Source organism: Cucurbita pepo, chromosome LG01 (genome assembly GCF_002806865.2).
Source record: "Cucurbita pepo subsp. pepo cultivar mu-cu-16 chromosome LG01, ASM280686v2, whole genome shotgun sequence".
NCBI classification, from domain to species: domain Eukaryota; kingdom Viridiplantae; phylum Streptophyta; class Magnoliopsida; order Cucurbitales; family Cucurbitaceae; genus Cucurbita; species Cucurbita pepo.
This window is the reverse complement of record NC_036638.1, coordinates 18718119-18736760: the sequence shown is the minus strand read 5'-3', so window position 1 is coordinate 18736760 and position 18642 is coordinate 18718119. Positions and strand designations below refer to the sequence as shown.

General features: G+C 35.3%; 2 protein-coding genes across 3 annotated transcripts; both read left to right on the top strand.

Moving 5' to 3' along the window:
• Nucleotides 1-4: 4 nt before the first annotated feature.
• Nucleotides 5-3292, top strand: LOC111791772 (probable phytol kinase 1, chloroplastic). Its single transcript, XM_023673247.1, has 6 exons — nt 5-329; nt 1628-1695; nt 1811-1942; nt 2044-2159; nt 2253-2367; nt 2954-3292. Exons 1-6 carry the CDS (start codon nt 21-23, stop codon nt 3138-3140), a joined length of 927 nt encoding a protein of 308 aa, XP_023529015.1. The 5' UTR covers nt 5-20; the 3' UTR covers nt 3141-3292.
• Nucleotides 3293-5080: 1788 nt separating this feature from the next.
• On the top strand, nt 5081-18491 carry LOC111809724 (dihydrolipoyllysine-residue acetyltransferase component 1 of pyruvate dehydrogenase complex, mitochondrial). 2 transcript variants are annotated; one of them, XM_023696130.1, is made up of 23 exons: nt 5081-5461; nt 7994-8050; nt 8193-8247; nt 8329-8359; nt 8942-8988; nt 9098-9142; nt 9268-9341; nt 9702-9771; nt 11658-11855; nt 11939-11983; nt 12096-12169; nt 13718-13787; nt 14007-14405; nt 15127-15187; nt 15267-15311; nt 15414-15497; nt 15916-15992; nt 16073-16135; nt 16516-16586; nt 16837-16897; nt 17582-17639; nt 17728-17808; nt 18213-18491. In XM_023696130.1, exons 1-23 carry the CDS (start codon nt 5361-5363, stop codon nt 18269-18271), a joined length of 1926 nt encoding a protein of 641 aa, XP_023551898.1. In that variant the 5' UTR covers nt 5081-5360; the 3' UTR covers nt 18272-18491. The 2 variants fall into 2 exon arrangements, with proteins under 2 accessions (XP_023551898.1, XP_023551889.1); XM_023696121.1 differs by having other exon boundaries at nt 8326-8359.
• The last annotated feature ends 151 nt before the right edge of the window (nt 18492-18642 follow it).

The window sequence follows — 18642 nt, the reverse complement described above, 5'->3', positions numbered from 1 at the left end:
TGATTGCCACGATCGCCTCCATGAGCCTCTTAGCCATTGGCTGCTCGGATTCTCGTCTCCGTTCTCGCCGGGATCGGGATACGAGTGTCGCCGCTGTTTTTTCGCTATCCGGTGAACTGAAGCAGCGTCGGATTCTATCTTTCCGAACTCTCTATCGTACACCGCCGGCGTTTCGGATTACGTCTTCCTCCTCTGACCGCCTTTCACCTCCACGTGCAGTTTCCGGCGACCTTTTGCATGATGCCGGTGCGACGGCGGCCGTCCTCGCTGGCGCTTACTCGCTTGTTCTCGGATTCGACAATCTGGCGCGGCGGAATTTGATTCAACAGGTCTGTCGAATTCGTTCTCTTCCTCGATAGCACATGCAAGTTTTTCTAGTTTTAGTTTCGTAGTAATTAGATGCGTGTAAACAGAGATCTGGATTTTGGAAAACCTTTTAGTATGTTTTGTATATTGTTAAATTGTGGAAAACGATATGCACCATTTAGTTTGTGCCTCAGAAAGGTGTATTTCGATTTCCACAAATGGAAGGGCGATTATTTGTAAGGAAGTTATGAATCTCTGGTTTTCCTTTCTCAAAATGGAGGTGGAATCAAATTTTTCTTTGGAGACCCTCACAGTCACTCACACATAAGCATAGTTAATAAATACGGAATTTGTAGATGCAGAGCAAACAGTAAATTCTGGCGAGATTCTCTACAATCCGAGTTAATCCAAAACCTTGCTTTTCTCGCTTGCTTAGGCAGATGAATTTGAGCATATTACTGAAAATTCATATGAGCATTTAGTAGTTCATTGCATTTAGCATGTAGGTAATATGTACAGAAGCTGAATCAGATAATTTTACAAAAATAGAATTAGAATTCTTCATAGTCCTTTTCAAATGTTTTGGAAGCATCTGCCATGGTAACTGACTCTTGACTCTTGAGTATCTCCATCTTAGTTGAGGTTTTCTCAGTTTTGTTAAGGATATTTAGTCCCGAATTATGGTTTTCCACATCTATCATATTTGACCATTTATTATAGGCAAATATCTTGTATCTTTAAAGTAAACTGCAGAGCGATCATCGGATAGCGGCAATACTGCCTTGGTTCGGACGAAAATATACCTAAACCATGAAGTAGAAGGGAAAAACTCAGAGGAAGAAGGAGAGTAGGGAGAGAGGGTCAAATAAATGGAAAGAACAATAATGGATACAAAGATATTTGCTTATAATAAATTGTCAAACATGATATATGTGGTAAAGCATAATTCTTACTTTTGTATGTTAATGGATCTGTTCAGTATCATTTAGTTCCCATTTTCTTCCACTTGGCTCTGTATTTAGTGGCCTGTTTATTGCGCTAGCTGAGCGCCCAGTACTGGTAGGTTAGGGAAGTCAATAACAATTGTACTGAATATTAATTCTTTCATAATTCGAATAACTTCTCTCTGCACGTTACAAACTTACTGTAGGAGGTATTAGTTCTTTTATTATTCAAATCAATTCATTTGTCTTCTGATCATGTAGAAAATGTTAGTTACGTGAAAGAAGAGTGAAATTTCACAGAAAGTATTGTGTTCCTTGTTACTTTTCATGAATAGCATCAATATTCTCTTCTAGTAACTCGTGTTGATATTGAACAGAAATTGAGCAGAAAACTTGTCCACATATTGTCTGGATTGCTTTTCATGATGTCTTGGCCTATATTCAGGTAATCAACTTGTTTCCCTTGCAGAGAAGTTCTCGCCTCATTTATTTTGCATACCAATGATTTAAATCTGGGTGTTTCTCAACCACTTCAGTTTATCGTTTTAATTCTGGAATAGCACCTCAACGAAGGCTCGCTACTTTGCTTCCATAGTTCCAACTGTGAATTTCTTGAGGCTTGTTATCAATGGCCTCTCATTGGCCAAAGATGAAGGACTTTTAAAATCCCTTACTAGGGAAGGAAAACCAGAGTAAACTTTCAACTACCCTTTCAGCATTGGCAAATTCTTAGATTATATTCCTCAATCACAACCCCTTTAATCAATTCAGGCATGTGTTCTTAAATTTGCAGGGAATTGCTGAGAGGCCCTCTTTTTTATGTCCTGATGCTGATTCTGTCAGCTGTTGTGTTTTGGCGTGAATCTCCTATTGGCTTGATCTCACTGGCAATGATGTGTGGGGGGGATGGTAATTTTCGGCTTCTCTAAAGACGTGGTGCTTGTGTCATGCCCCTTTAGTGAAAAACCATCATAACTGCTATTAACCTGAAGTTAACTGCAGGCATTGCTGATATAATGGGAAGAAAATTTGGGTCCAAAAGGCTTCCTTATAATGAGGGGAAAAGTTGGATTGGTAGCATATCAATGTTCATCTTTGGATTTTGCGTCTCCATCGGGTGAGTTCCTTCTAGCCCTTCTGCTTTCTAGACGGGAGCGAAACATTTCTTATAAGGGAGTGGAGACCTCCCCCCAAAAGGGAAAGCCCTAAGATGACAATATCTACTAGCGGTGGACTTGGGCTGTTATAAATGGTATCAGAGCCAGTCACCGAATGGTGTGCCAGCAGGATGCTGGCCCCCAAGGGGGTAGATTGGGAGATCCCACGTTGGTTGGAGAAGGGAACGAAGCATTCCTTATAAGGGTGTGGAGACCTCTTACCGAAAGGGAAAACCCAAAGATGACAATATCTGCTAGTGGTGGATTTGGGTTGTTACAAATAGTATCAGAGCCAGTCATTGAATGGTGTGCCAGCGAGGATGCAGGGCCTCCAAGGGGGTGGATTGAGAGATCCCACATGAAGCATGAAGCATTCCTTATAAGGGTGTGGAAACCTCTGCTTAGCAGATGCGTTATATAATCTTGAGGGAAAACTCGAAAAGGAAAACTTGAAGAGTACAATATCTGTTAATTGTGGATTTGGACCGTTACAACTAAGATTGATCCGTGAAAGTAACTTGAAAAGTGGCATTGTTGTGTGCGTAGGGTGTTATATTATTACTCAGTTCTTGGATATTTGGAGGTGGATTGGATAAAAGCAGTCCAGAAAGTTGCTTTAGTTGCTCTTGTGGCAACTGTGGTGGAGTCTCTCCCAATTACCGATGTCGTAGATGACAACATATCAGTCCCACTGGTCAGCATGGTAGCAGCCTTCCTGACTTTCAGTACTTAAATCTCACGACCTTCTATTTTTTTTACCTGTTCCCAAGAACCCCCCTCCCCCCCTTTTGGTATCTTTCTCAACTTTTGACATACATATTGAAAATCATTTTTCAAAAATAGGTTACAGTTATTATTATTATTATTATTACAAAATGTAATAATAAATTTTATAGACTAAATGAACTTTTTACCCTTTTTTTAGCATTCAATTATTTATTTTTTCTTTTATAATTCAGGTTTTTGTGCTACTTTTGGTCATCATTTTTTTAGATTTTAATAGTATCTATGTTTTATTTCTAAATTTTGAATATATATATGAGAGGAATGGAAGTGGTTAACACGAGAGCTCCTCTAAGTGTTCCAGTCGGCGGAGCGACTCTCGGCCGAATTTTCAACGTGCTTGGAGAGCCTATTGATATTTTGGGTCCTGTAGATACTCGCACAACATCTCCTATTCATAGATTTACCCCTGCTTTTATACCGTTAGATACAAAATTATCTATTTTCCTTGTAAATGGTTTTTAAAATTATATAAAATGTTCTAATATTTGAAAATTTTAATTTTCATCTTTAAAATTATACTTAAGGTTTGTGCATTTTGACGGTTGACTTTATAATTTATTTTAAAAATATCATTTTATAACTCTATATATATTCCTCTATGAATTCTCATCTAAAAATTTTGAGATCCGAATTTTCTGTAATATCGAACTAAATAATAATAATAACCTCTCAATTTCCGTCTTTGTTTTAATTGGGAGTATGGTCCAGTTGTACTATATTTATAATTTCACCTATTGTTTGTTTTGTCAATTTATAAATATGGTCCATACGTACTATATTTATAATTTCACGTGTATTGTTCGTCACTTTTACAACTCATTGCCATGTGACATATTTTTTTGGTCTTCATTTTAGCAAAACTTGAGTAAAAATAATTATTTTGAAGCGATTGTAAAATTAAAGAGGAAACACGTCTTAGTTGTGTCTCACTGATGGCTCGAGCCTTCAACAATGAAACTTTATAGAATTTTTCTATCCAAGTGCTGACAGTCTAAATCGTCATAGACATGTATGTTTCACCGAGCCTGAGATAGTACCCAAATCGTTACACCTTTAAAATGAATATAATTTACTAATTATCAAATGTCTAGCAACCAAAGAAATTATAATTTTAATTAAAAAATGAGATTATAAATATTACAAACTTTTAGATATTTATGATCGTGGGCCGATATATGAAGTTTGGAATGCTACACTACATGGGGCCCATGGACTAAACTTGGCCAGACTATTGTGGCCCAATTTTGATTAGGCCCAAAGGCCTATTCATACTCAAAGTGAATAGTCGGCCTTCCAATTAATTTTTTTTTTAATTTAAAAATATAAAATTAAGTTAACACAAATTAATAATTGAATAACTTTCTTAAAACTAGCAAACATTTTTATTTTGGTATTCTCTCATCAATTTTGTATTATTACAGCACAAGTTCACTACAGGCAGATATTATCAATTTTAGCATTTTATGCATTGTCATCAAGTTCATGATTTTAAAACACTACAGTTAGGAAGAGACTTTCACAACCTTATAAGGAATGTTTCGATCCCTTCTACAATGAGATCTCACAATCCACCTCTTTTGAGAATTAGCATCCTCGCTAGCACACTACTTTGTGTATTGTTGGATGAAAGTGTCCCACATTGGTTAATTTAGGGAATGATCATCGGTTTTTAATCTAAGAATACACCCTCCATTCGAATGAGACCTTATAGGGAAGTCCAAAGCAAAACCATGAGAACTTATATCATTGTAGAGAGTCGTGTTCGTCTAACATATATTATGAAAAAAAAAATTGATTTATGGAAGATTCCCTAGGAAACAGAGAAATATATATATATATATATATATAATAATACATGTTAGTTGAGATGAAATGAGATTTATTTATTTATTTATTTTTAATTTTCTGAACATATTCCGTAATTCATTTGGAGTTGAAAACACTTTCGTTTAGACGATAAATTTTCAGCTCAATTCTCCAATGATGTCTGTACCCTGATTTTGTATTTTATATACAGAATCAAAACTCAATCGGAACTGATATTCTTAATCCGTCGTCCGGTGATTCTGCTCCGACTTCCGCCATTGCCGTCTCGCAGTTTTCTTTATAATTGTAAGTCAAATACGCGATTTCTGCATCCGAATCTGCTCTCTGAAGGAGGATCACTATGTCGCTTTATCGGCTGCGCGATCCGGTTATTGGCCGCGCTCGTTCTCTTCTCCGAGCTCGTCTAGGAGCTTTCCATTCGTCTTCACCTATCTCCTCTAGGTACTTTTATCGGAATCACTTTTCAAGTGATTAACCGCTTGATTTTAGCTTTTGCTGTATGGTCGTCGATCTTCTTGGTTGAAGTTGTTTTTAATTTGTACGCGACTTGTTGTTTCTTTTGTTTCTGTGTGGACTTGGTATGTTGTTGATGTGCAGGATTTGATACTTTGATTCATTTGGCGCGGAATTTTGTTTGATTGAGTGTTTAACGATGTCAAATGTCAGTTTGGTTTATTGGTGGAGGAACCGTTGAGGAAGCGATTCAAAGAATTTGCTTGTTTAGCTTCATTAACTGACACACTCGTTCTTTCTAACGTATGTAAAACGTTTTTTTTTTCATTCATTTATTTGTGAGGCCTATGAGCTGCCGATTTGAACACAAGGATCTTGACGATTTAGCGGTAGTTAAGCAAGTATTTGCTTTCCACAGCAGTGTATAATGCACATACTTTCTATTAATTAGCTGCCTAGCTGGGAATTGTGGAAGGACATGTAAGTGTCGTCTTCATTATTTGTACCTGCCCGTACTCCTGTTATCCAGGAAAAAATAGACTGGGATTGAACTTAGAAGTCTAGGCCTTCATTGGACATTCAGAATAAAGATGGGCATGTTCTGTTTTTCATACGGCAGTCCCTTATTCAGCTGTCGTTTTTGGCGCCTATCAATTTGCTCCTCAACTTGCCTCCGTGGGTACCCCAAAGGTTGGATCTTCACCCTTTCTTGGATTTCTGCCATAGACCAATCACATATCTTGCGATTTGATGGTTGTCGTCTTCAGCAAGATTGTTATGTACACTTGATCAAATTCCTCTGTGTATTCTGCCACTGTTTAGGTCCATTGTTTGCGATGGCAGTATTCTTTTATGTGGAATTTGCTCGTAGTTGATAGGTAAAAATCTTTCTTTCATTAGCTTTTGCATTTTTGGCCAAGTCTTGATTGGTTTCTTCCCACATCTTCTTTGATTCCCTTGGATTTTTTTTCCATCATTCAGATGCGCCTTTTTTCAGTTTTAAAGCCACCAACTTCACCTTTTTCTCCTCGCCCGTGTCAGTGTAATTGAAGAAGCTCTCCGTATACTTGATCCAACCAAGAAAAACTATGACGTCCAGCTTATCATCAAAGCTGGGTATGTCAATATTTATCTTGCAATATTGTGTTTAAAAAATGTGTTGATGTAGAACACTCCTTGTCATTCATGTACTTGTTCATAGACTGGCTGTTGTTGAAGAAAGGCCTCTTCCTTGCTAGAACAATCCAAATCTTGATAGGGTACTCGTGCATTTCAATGTTCTTGGAGCATTCTAGCTGGTTGTACGTGTTATCCATGTCTTTTGTGATGAAGATTAATATCATTTCTCCCAATTCTTTCCTGACCATATGGTTGATCTAAACTCACTTCAATTCTTTCTAATTGTTGGGCTATTGTTCCCATCACGTGTGTCATTTCTTATGTGTTTGTTTTAATCTCTCCGATAGACTCTTCAACCTACAACAAGCGTTGATTTAAATTGTTGGAGAACAAATTGTTGGTGTAGTCATGGAATCCAAACTGGAATGAACTGTGTCGATTTTGGAGGCCGTGATGATCTTCCCACCATTAGGTCCTCTTTCATGAAGACTCTGATGTCAAAATTGGTGTAAACACTTGAAAGTAATTTTAGTGCTGATAATCTAACGTTGAAACATAGAAGGGAGGGTATTTATCCACTCATGTAACTGGTTGGTTGGTTAAGAGCTTAACTAACCTATGTATAGGTAAACTGTTGTAACTAACAAGAACCTATACAACCAGTACAAGTATATTAATTAAATCAAAATATTATTAGAAATTGAAAATAAATTTTTTCTTCAAAAAAAAAAAAAAAAAAAAAATTGATCTATGAACACTCTGAAGGAAGATTATTGGAACATAAAATTATGCAATTGTCCAGTAATAGTTTGGAAACCTTGGTAGTGTTCTATTGATAAATTGAATTGTTCTAAAAAAAGGTTCAAATCTAAGAATTAGAAAATTGTCAAATGTTGCAAATTTATGAAGAACTGAAAAGATAAAACTAGAAAGTCAAACAAATAACTTTCTAACATCCACGTGCATATTCAATTGGATAAACCTTATAATCTGAATTTTGCCCCATCTTCCATTAACTGATTAGCATTTAGGATGCTGAAGCAAGTAAAATGTTTTGGAACGATATTTTCTAGTCCTTGACTTGGTTTTCCTTTTCATGCCCTGGCTTAAATCTTTATTTGTTGAAGCATTATGTTTGAAAACCAACAAATGTCACTACCTTTTGTCATACTGATTGCCTTTAGAATTGGAGACTATCATTACTATATGTTCAGGATATGTTCGTTTAATCCAACAGAATTTTGGGCCTGTTAAGTATTAAATCTCATCAATATGAAACTTCTTTTATTTTTTCCTCACAAATTTTCAATCTTTTTTTTGAAATTGGACGTTGTTACTGCCATGAAAATTGATCTCTCCGTATGGATGGAGCTTTGAAATTGTGTAAGCATGGACTGGCAGGTGTAGCACTTGGAATATACGAAGGTTTTCTGTTGCTGGTGATGGCCTCCTCTTTAGGTTTGCATATCCTACTGGTTATAGTTGTTTTATGCAAAAACTAACCCATATAATTATACCAGGCAATGTAGCTGATATAATCTTTTTACTCTTCACCTTTTTCTCAATATTTTGACTCACCAACTGAAAATAAACGTGATAGGCCTGTGCCTTTTTCTTGTTTCACTGGAGCTTATGGTCGAGCATTGCATCTAGAGGTTAGCTTTCGAGGTGCTTAATTTTTTACTTGTTCAGTTGGAGCATTCTCTAATCTGTAACCATGTTTTCATCTTCAGCAGTCAGTTGGTATCAGGTTTTTCTCATCTACAGGTATTTCCTATTTGTTTTGTTACTCATCTCATTTTCCAGTGGTGAAATATTTAAGGTCTATGTTATAAGAGGTGGTGTTATTTCGAGTAATGGTCTATTCTCCCTTTTGCTTTCATAATTTTTTGTAGTTTAACATTTTACAGAACCCGTTAGTATTTTTTTTCAAGGGATTGCTAGGATGATGGAAAATGATGAGAAAATTTTAATAATAATCTTATTGCTTCAACAATCCTTCACAGCACCACGTCAAGAACTTGGGTCTGGGTCATTATTAAAATTGTTTGTAAAAGTCTTAAAAGCTAAAATGGTAAGCAGTGTATGCATGCTGCAATGCATGATTATACAATGATAGAATCCAAATTGCTAAAATAATGTTGAAAGATGGAGAAATACAGTATCATCCAAGTAAGTCAAGGTACTTGGTCCCTTCCGCTCTTGAGTATTCTTACTCTTGCACAAGCCTAAAAGCACTAAACAATTGTCTCTCTACTTTTGGTTTTATGTTATTTTAACGATATTTATTGGACTCTGCCGTTTGTGTCAGTGGATTATCTTCTGACTCTAAGTTGACTATTACTTCAGATTCTTCACATGCTGTCCTTGGAATGCCCGCACTATCACCTACAATGGTAAGATATTTCAGAAGGAGCTTATGAGTAGTTACAGCCGACTTTTTGTTTGTTGAATTTTTCCCCAGTTATTCTCCTTCATTACCAAATTATTTCTGTTTTTCCACAGAATCAAGGTAATATTGCCAAATGGAGGAAAAACGAAGGGGATAAGGTAACCTGTACTGTTGATTTATCTCTGTGTGATCTAGAGATCACGGACGAAAGTGAAAATCCATCTTTCAACTGTGAATACCCCTGTTGACATCATTTGCTATTCTTATCTTCTTAATATGACAGATAGCTGTTGGCGATGTCCTGTGTGAAATTGAAACTGACAAAGCTACTCTTGAGTTTGAAAGTCTCGAGGAGGGGTAATCTTCATTATTGTATCATTCTTTTTGTTTTACAAGAAATACGGGGTGGGAATTAGAACCTTGAGCCACAAGGGGGAGGAGGCCTGTATTCATGGCAAGAAAGTAATCCTTGAATACCTTTCATCATAATTGTTGTAGCACAAAATTCATCATCATTGTATACAGAAAATAATCCTTTTTGGCACTTGACCTTGAGACAATTGGATTTGCATCACAATTATTTTCTGATGGTTATTCCTTGTAGTTTTTATTTTGAAAGTACAGCAATTGCTTTGATTTTCTTTTACTTGATCTCGCAATGCTGTACTTGACTTAATGCTCGAGACATAATACCTTTTGGTTATGGGAATTATGCAGGTTCTTGGCTAAAATATTGGTTCCTGAAGGTTCAAAAGATGTCCCAGTTGGACAGCCCATTGCAATTACGGTAATTGTTTCTGTGTGCCTTTAAAATATGTCAATACTTTTATCAAAGCTACCGTATTCTTTCCTTTCCTTGCATCTTAAGAGGGGCTCTTTACTATAATAGATTTGATCAAAGAGTTTACACGAGAAATATAGTTGAAATTTTCTCATCCTAATCATCCTACAACTGTCTGGAAAACAGTTCCCTTATGAAAATTTTGAAGACCAAAATTATGCAGATCATTTTATTGTTTGTATTGGCTTAGAGCTCCATTAATGTTCTTTTATTAGCCTCATCCCCAAATAGATGCCCTTTCAAGAAAATGAGTAAACAACATGGACCACATGTTTATCTATTACTGTGAGGGATTTGTGTTTTATTGCTTTGGCTTCTTCAGGTTGATTAATTGGACTATTTTGAACTCTTAGCCCAGTTGTAAAGGTAGATAATCAAATAGGGTAATGACGTGGGGAATTTTGCTTGAAAAAGTAGACACCTTTGAGGACAATACATATGTAGACAAAGCGTGATCCTAGAAGTGATTTGAATGTTTCCTTTTCATACCTGGTTACCATTTTTATTTGAAGTTGAATTTCTTTTCCATTTTTTATTCTTTCGATGTTAATCTTAGCAAAGGTGAAGTTAAAAAAAAAAAAAAAAAAAAAAAAAAAAAAAAAAAAAAAAAAAAAAAAAAAAAAANAAAAAAAGAATTCTGGAGGACAAAGCGAGAAAAAAGAACAAAAATCAGAATTCCATCTTTATCATTCCCCTTATATGCCCCTTTTTCTTATTCCTGTACCTAATGGAAGGAATGAAAAACTTCTTTTAGTTTCTTTCTTTTTTTTTTTTAATTTTTATAAACACGATTTTACTTTTCTGTGCCAACTAGTTATTAGCATTACATACATACTTGAGGATTCAAAAGTGTTCGGAACCATCTTCTGGTTTNTCCCTTATGAAAATTTTGAAGACCAAAATTATGCAGATCATTTTATTGTTTGTATTGGCTTAGAGCTCCATTAATGTTCTTTTATTAGCCTCATCCCCAAATAGATGCCCTTTCAAGAAAATGAGTAAACAACATGGACCACATGTTTATCTATTACTGTGAGGGATTTGTGTTTTATTGCTTTGGCTTCTTCAGGTTGATTAATTGGACTATTTTGAACTCTTAGCCCAGTTGTAAAGGTAGATAATCAAATAGGGTAATGACGTGGGGAATTTTGCTTGAAAAAGTAGACACCTTTGAGGACAATACATATGTAGACAAAGCGTGATCCTAGAAGTGATTTGAATGTTTCCTTTTCATACCTGGTTACCATTTTTATTTGAAGTTGAATTTCTTTTCCATTTTTTATTCTTTCGATGTTAATCTTAGCAAAGGTGAAGTTAAAAAAAAAAAAAAAAANGCCAACTAGTTATTAGCATTACATACATACTTGAGGATTCAAAAGTGTTCGGAACCATCTTCTGGTTTTGCACTTCATACATAAAAGCAATATTTAAACTTCGCGACCAGATATCCAGCTTGAAATTTTTTTAAAAAAATGAAGAGATGTTTTTTAATAGCTTGATAATCAAGGCATGAGAAGATGAAAAACACAAGTTGGGCCAATATCCGTTATATCATCATGCATGTCTTAAATATCGTATTGGTTTTCTCTTACAAATACCTCAAATAATCGTCACAAGGCGTGCTCTTACTCATTTCTTTTCAACACACATCGTTTATGAGTATCTTTGGGTACTTCGAATGATAGTAATTTGTTTGATTGGCTGTTTTGTTTGTATTTGAACTACTGTTTTAGGACAACCACATGTATTTAATTTTCAATTATTTTATTATCAGCATTAATCAATTATGCAGTGTGTTAGGGCTAATGCTAACCAATTGCATTATAATCAAGGTTGAGGATCCAGATGATATCCATAAGGTCCTTGCCAATGGTGTATCAGGTGCACGTGAACCTGATGTCAAAGATAACGCAATAGGGGATCGACAGGAAAAAAATGAGGACAGGGCACAAGCAAGTTCTGCAGAGATAAACCCGTCAAAACTTCCCCCTCATATTGTACTTGAAATGCCAGCTTTATCTCCAACTATGGTAATAAATTGATTTCCCATTTCTGCCAAGGTTTTCTTCCTGTCTGTTGAAATTTGACATTGATGGTCCCTTGTTATTTTCAGAACCAAGGTAATATTGCTATTTGGAGAAAGAAAGAGGGAGACAAGGTTTGTAATGTGCTTCTTAAGAATTTTTCATGAAATTTCCATTTGTTATTCACTTTTTCCCATTTGCTCGTGTGAAATTTCACCCTTCTTTATTGCTTTAATTTTATAACAGATTGAGGTGGGTGATGTGATATGCGAGATAGAGACAGACAAGGCTACCCTTGAATTTGAATGTCTTGAAGAAGGGTAATGTCATTTTATATGATGGGTTTACCTACTTCCACTTTTAAGCTCCTGCACATGACTGAACATAGAAATTTTTGGTATAGTTTGTAGTTTTCAACCTCATTGAAGTATAACCTAACACTTTATGTTTCTCATAAGCAAAAGTGTACACTTGGAAGTCTCAAATCAAAGTGACACAATTCTTAGAAATACTGAATTAAAATAAAAAAGATCAGTAGTCCATTGTTTACTTATCAGATGCCGTGAAGAAATATTATAGACGATCAAGTTAACCAAGGCCAAATAGTTTTAATATTTTGAACAAATTAGATGGTAATAGTATAAGGTTGTTCATGCATGCAATGGCGAATTTAGTCCCCTTTTGACATGAAAGGTTGTAGCATGTCCCCCCCATTGCAAACAATTGTCTGTTCTACCGAACTTCTACAAATCCACTTAATTTCTATCCTTTAATTTGTGCACCCTCTCTATTTTTTGTAACTTCGGCAAGTGATCATCATTCTTTTTCTTTGTTCCATTGGGACTATTACATACCATTGAGTTATGTTGTTTTCCCCCCTCATTTCTCTATTCTGGAATCCTACATTTTATTAGTATTTTTTTTTTATTCTTTAAGCGACAGTACTGATTAAGAAAAGTTAATTGGGTATGTTGGTCGAATGCACTTAATTCAACCCGTCACCCAGTGATGATGAATTCAAGCCTATTGAGCTAACCCACATACATTAGTAGAAGTACTGTGTTCTGTTCATTTCAACTATTGTAGTTCCGTTATCATTTAACTGCGGTTTAGTACTATTCTCTCTCTTCTCTTTTCATATATTTTAAGTGATGTTGATTAAGAAAAGGAGTCTGAGTATGATGGTTGAAGCCTCTTAATTCAACCCAGTGGCAATGAAGATAAAGCCTAATGAGCGAAACTAAATGCATTATTAGAAAGTAGTGCTCATTTTTTGACCTAATGAATGCTTCATAAGCGTCGACGGAATTTGTGAATATAACAAAACAAGTATCTTTTTTCAATGGCTGGCTTATTTTAATATGACAACAGGGCAGATAGAACATTTTCAAAGATTAGGAAAATGCTTTCTAGCCAGTCTTGATAGGAACTAGGAATATTTATGAATAGTTTGTCATGAGAACTCAGTAAAGGAGCTAGAACATATCAAATCTAGAATTACATGCAGATAAGTAGAAATTTCTTATTTCCTTTCTAACCAGAGCAAAGATCATGTTGGAAAGAAAATCATTAATCCACAAACGAACAAATGACCAGAAAGAAGTGGAATGAACATATCTTTCAGGTTAAATGGTCAGATGGTCCACACCATGTAGAAGTAGCAAGTTGGAAATTACTCCTGAAATTATAGATTTATCTTCTTGTTTTATTTTCTTGGATTTTAAGCGATTCTTTTGTATTTTATTGCTACTATATCTTATCTGTTAGTTTAGTTTAGAACTATTACATAGTTTACAAATTATGAATAAGTGAAGCTTTACCTTCTATCATAAAACTTGTCAGTTATTTTCATGGAACTTTACCTGTAGGTATCTGGCTAAGATACTAGCACCTGAAGGCTCAAAGGATGTGCCTGTTGGAAAACCGATTGCAATTACAGTAAGTGTTAAAATACCTGCTCTGTATAACTTTATTTTTCTGTTTATCGAGGATGGAATTTTATCCAATTCAATCAAATTATACTGGCGACTGATGTAGTGTTCCTCATTATGTTTCAACATATTTATTGTATGAAAAATTCCACACAAGTTCGTAGTATTGTTAACAACTCTCTTCTTTCTGAACCAAAATGTAATGTTAAGTTGTCTGTTTGGCAAGGTTGAAGACCCTGCAGATGTTGAATCTGTAAAAAGTGCTGTTAGTAGTAGTTCGGGGATCAAAGAGGACAAGCCTGCCCAAAGTACTGTTAAAAATGAAGGTGGAACACCAAAAGGAGGAATTGTTGCAAGAATAAGTCCTGCTGCAAAGTTGTTAATTGCGGAACATGGTCTGGATGCATCATCATTGAAGGCATCGGGTTCTCATGGCACACTGTTGAAAGGGGATGTTCTGGCTGCCATTAAATCAGGGAAAGGCTCATCAGAAGTTTCTTTGTCCGTAGAGAAAAGATCTCCTGAAGTCCGTTCGCAGGCTTCTTCCACGGCTTCATCAGAATCAAAATCTTCAGTAAAGCAATCTGATGCTTTTGAAGATTTACCTAATAGTCAAATTCGCAAGGTACGCACTTCTGTATCTTCTTTGTAAAGCACGATTCTTTTTTAGCATAAGGACTGATTTTCCATTGGCTTTGGCATTCAATACTGAGACCAATAAAAAAAATTGGTTTTTCAAAAAAAGAAAAAATGACGAAACCATTACTTGAAATGAGTGTTTGTGATTTTGAATCAGTTCAATGAGATTAAGAGGAATGCATATGGTTTCTGGATCTTGTATATTTTCTAGCTTCTTTATGGAATTGGTCGCCTAAATATATTTTGTAGTTACTCTTTCCCTTTAGTGGCCTATACCTATTGAAGTATGTCCTTTTAATCCAAATTGTTTTAATTTCGGAGGACGTATTTCTTTTCTCCCACTTGTTCTTGTCTTTATTATCTGAAGTTTTCTAGTTGAGAAAAACTAAAGTATTACCTTCTAACTTTACTTGCTTGCACAATGATGCAAAAGCTCGCTTTCAATGTATCTCAAGGGGTGCACTATAGGTTAACACTGGAGTGTGAACTGAAACAATATGGTACACCAGCTCTAGTATACATTAGTATACACTGGTTGCAAGATGTATAAAAACCTTACTATACAGTTGAAGTTCTATGCATGAAGTAATTGGTTGATCTAGTAGTAAAAGCATGTCATTTCTACTTCTTCCTTTCCCTCTCCTACTTTTGGCTTAGAAGTTATTATAAGATCCTATCAAATTGTAGTTACAATATGGTTTTTGCAGGTTATCGCTAAAAGATTATTGGAATCAAAACAAAATACGCCGCATCTATATTTGTCCACAGGTGCTTGGACTTTGGCACTACACTTGCAAATTTAGAATTCAATTCATCCACTTCTAACGTACTTATCTCTTTTTATCAGATGTCATATTGGATCCTCTTCTTTCACTTAGAAAAGATCTTAAAGGTTAGAGACATAAGCTATTGCTTGGTTTAATTGGTTTCTTTGGTTTCTTTGGCTTACTTCTTCAGCAACGTTATCCATTGTGCATTATTTGTATTTCCACAGAGAAACATGATGTCAAAGTTTCCGTGAATGATATTGTCATCAAAGCCGTAGCAGTTGCTCTGCGAAATGTGCCTGGAGCCAATGGTAAATACAACTCATTTTTGCAAAAATATTACTGGGTGGCAAATTTTAACTGGCAGTAGAGTTGACTATGAGAATATAGTTTTAATTTATTTCTAATTGTACAATCTCAAAAAAATTTGTTGATTGTTGGGAACTTGGAAAGGCCGTTTGCTTGTTTGGATCAAAAAATTGATTAGAAAACTTAGACCCCGCAAAAAAATGTTGTTGACAATACTTTTTGACTCAAAACAAAGGCAGTGACAAACTTGTAGACTCAAAATAAAGGCAGTGACAAACTTGTCGACTCAAAACAAAGTGACATAAACTTCACTTAAAACAAATGAATAATGAAACAGGCACCATTGTAAGTGCTTTTGCAATTAGTTTCTGTCCTGAAACTGTAAAACTGTTCAAAACTGAAATGTTTATTGCATCACAGCTTATTGGGACAACACGAAAGGAGAAGTTGTCTTCTGTGACTCTGTTGACATATCGATTGCAGTAGCTACTGAGAAGGTATATACATATTCTTTTTTCCAACATTAATCATTTAAGATCGTTAGACAGGCTGATGACTAAATATTTAAATGCAACAGGGCTTAATGACTCCAATTGTGAGGAATGCCGATCAGAAGACCTTATCGGCTATTTCTTCAGAGGTACTATCTTTATTTGAGTACTTGAAGAGGGTTGCTTCTTCTATTTCTTCCTCGTTGAGGTTGAATTTTACTATTTAAGATATGACCCCTTGGAGGCATGCTTATAAATTGTTGTGATACGTTCTTCAATATGATCATTATTTTGAGTTTTCAATTTGAAATTATAAAATAGTGAGAACACAACAAAAGAACAGTTCATTTAAATCTCTATCTGGACTCAAATCCACTCCACTTGTACCTATGTCAACAGAACTAGGTTATCTTTAGTAATTTTATTTATGAAAATTGCGTATTCCGTAAAAATATAACATTATTAGTTCCACTTCTTTTTTTTTCTTTTTTTTTTTTGTTAATTCTTTATAATCATGCATTTGATTTAGGTCAAGGAGTTGGCTGAAAAGGCTCGTACAGGAAAGCTCAAACCAGATGAATTCCAAGGAGGCACTTTCAGGTGATTGTGTCTATCAGCTGTAGTATATACACCGATTAGCATGATAGATAATATTGATATCCAAAACTAAGGAATATATACATATTGTGCCAAAATATGTGTTGTGAGTGTATGGCTCTCATCTAATACAGCTACTACAACTCAACCCTTCTCCCTGTCAGATGTATCCATAAATTACCTATTAATCTATTGCTCAAAGATTTTGTTGGAAGGATCCATGATTAACTTAACATTTTTGTCCTTTCTGCAGCATTTCAAATCTAGGGATGTTCCCGGTGGATCAATTTTGTGCTATAATTAATCCTCCACAGGTTCTTTTCTGTTCATTCTCTCTCTCTCTGCACTTAGGTCTATACACTTACTGACCTCTGCATGTAGTTCGGAGTTTACAAGCGTAGAGATGGTATATTTCAAAAGGATTATAAAGATCAGTTGTATATATTGAAACTGATGCTCTTTTTCATTCTTTTTCCTTCTCCGTTCCTGTAGTTTCAAATGGTAGGTTTGAATGTTGATATCTTTCTTTTGTCAGGTTCCTCAAATGAATTCATTCTGAATTTGAAAATCCATTGTTTCACATTTCCTGAATATGTTCTCGTAGGTTCATGTTTCTGAAGTTTTATCTTATTAAGATCACTATTTAATGAATACATACTAGGCCACATATTGGTTCTCGCTATTAGACCAAAGTCAGGACATCTGAAAGCAGCGCTAAAGAAATTATCTAAATGAATCAACTAAATTTACTAGTTATATTCTTTCATCTATTTTGATTTAGTAAGAGCAGCTTCTAATGCTCGTTTGTTTCAGTATGTGTTTCCCATTTTGTATGTGGACAAACCATTCTGTTTTTCCCTGGTGATAGATTGCTTAACTCTGAAGTAAAGTATCATTTATTTCCGGCATTAAGTTGGGTCTCTTGCAGAAGAATGTTAGGAATTTGATAAACAGCTAAATTCTGTATGTCCTTGTAAATTTGTTTTCATGTCTTTCAGGCTGGAATTCTTGCTGTAGGCAGAGGTAACAAAGTTGTTGAGCCAGTAATTGTTGATGGTACAAGACTTCTCCCTTTTTTTATCTTTTGAGCCATGAAGGTGCTTCAAATAAAAGTTTAGTAATTTTGGTTATACCTTTATCCCAGGAATTGAGAGACCTGTGGTAGTCAACAAAATGAATCTGACATTGTCCGCTGATCATCGTGTCTTCGATGGAAAAGTTGGAGGTACCAAAACCGCTGTGGCTTTTTAAGCTTTTCTTACCTTCTTCTTTTGGTCTCGTCATGTCTGATGGATATGGATCTTCTCTAATGTCTTAATCTTATCGAGTCATGGTTTTCGTAAAACTGGCATGATTTTCATCCCTATTAAGTTTTATAGTTATTGTTGAAAAAAGTGGAAATATAGGTGTCCCGAGTTCTATTGGATGATAATTGACATATACTCTTTTTTCTAACATGGGAGGTGTAAATCCCGAGTTCTATTATGGTCTATTCAATCTTTTTTCATGTGATCAATTGCTAGGTCGAATGAGGCATAGAAGCCCCTTTGGTTTGGATTTGCTCAATTGTTTACAAACAAAAATCGACCCATATCATCAAAGACGACGACTAACGTGCTTGTTTTGCAGGTGAATTCCTCACAGCTTTACAAGCAAATTTCAGCAATATCCAAAGACTGCTATTGTAACGTGCTTTCATGGAGATGAGAGGGATTTCTGAAACCTTCTAATTTATTTCACAAAATGTGAGAAGTATCATCTCCCATTGATTTTGGGATTGAATATAGTGATGCAGCTTTTGCCTCTTTTCAACTTCAAAAGTTTTGGTGGTTCACACGGTTGGAACTGAACTGTCTTCAACACAGCCAAACTTCGAGGTGCCATTTAATTAAGCAACCTTTTCCATGATGACCCAAAGTCCTCTGTCAAGGAATCATGGACTACTCGTCTTTGAGTGTCATTTTTTTTTTTTTTTTTTTTTTTTTTTTTTTTTTTTTTTTTTTTTTTTTTTTTTTTTNGAGAGCGATGACATGCAAATTGGTATTGGTTTCATCGAGCT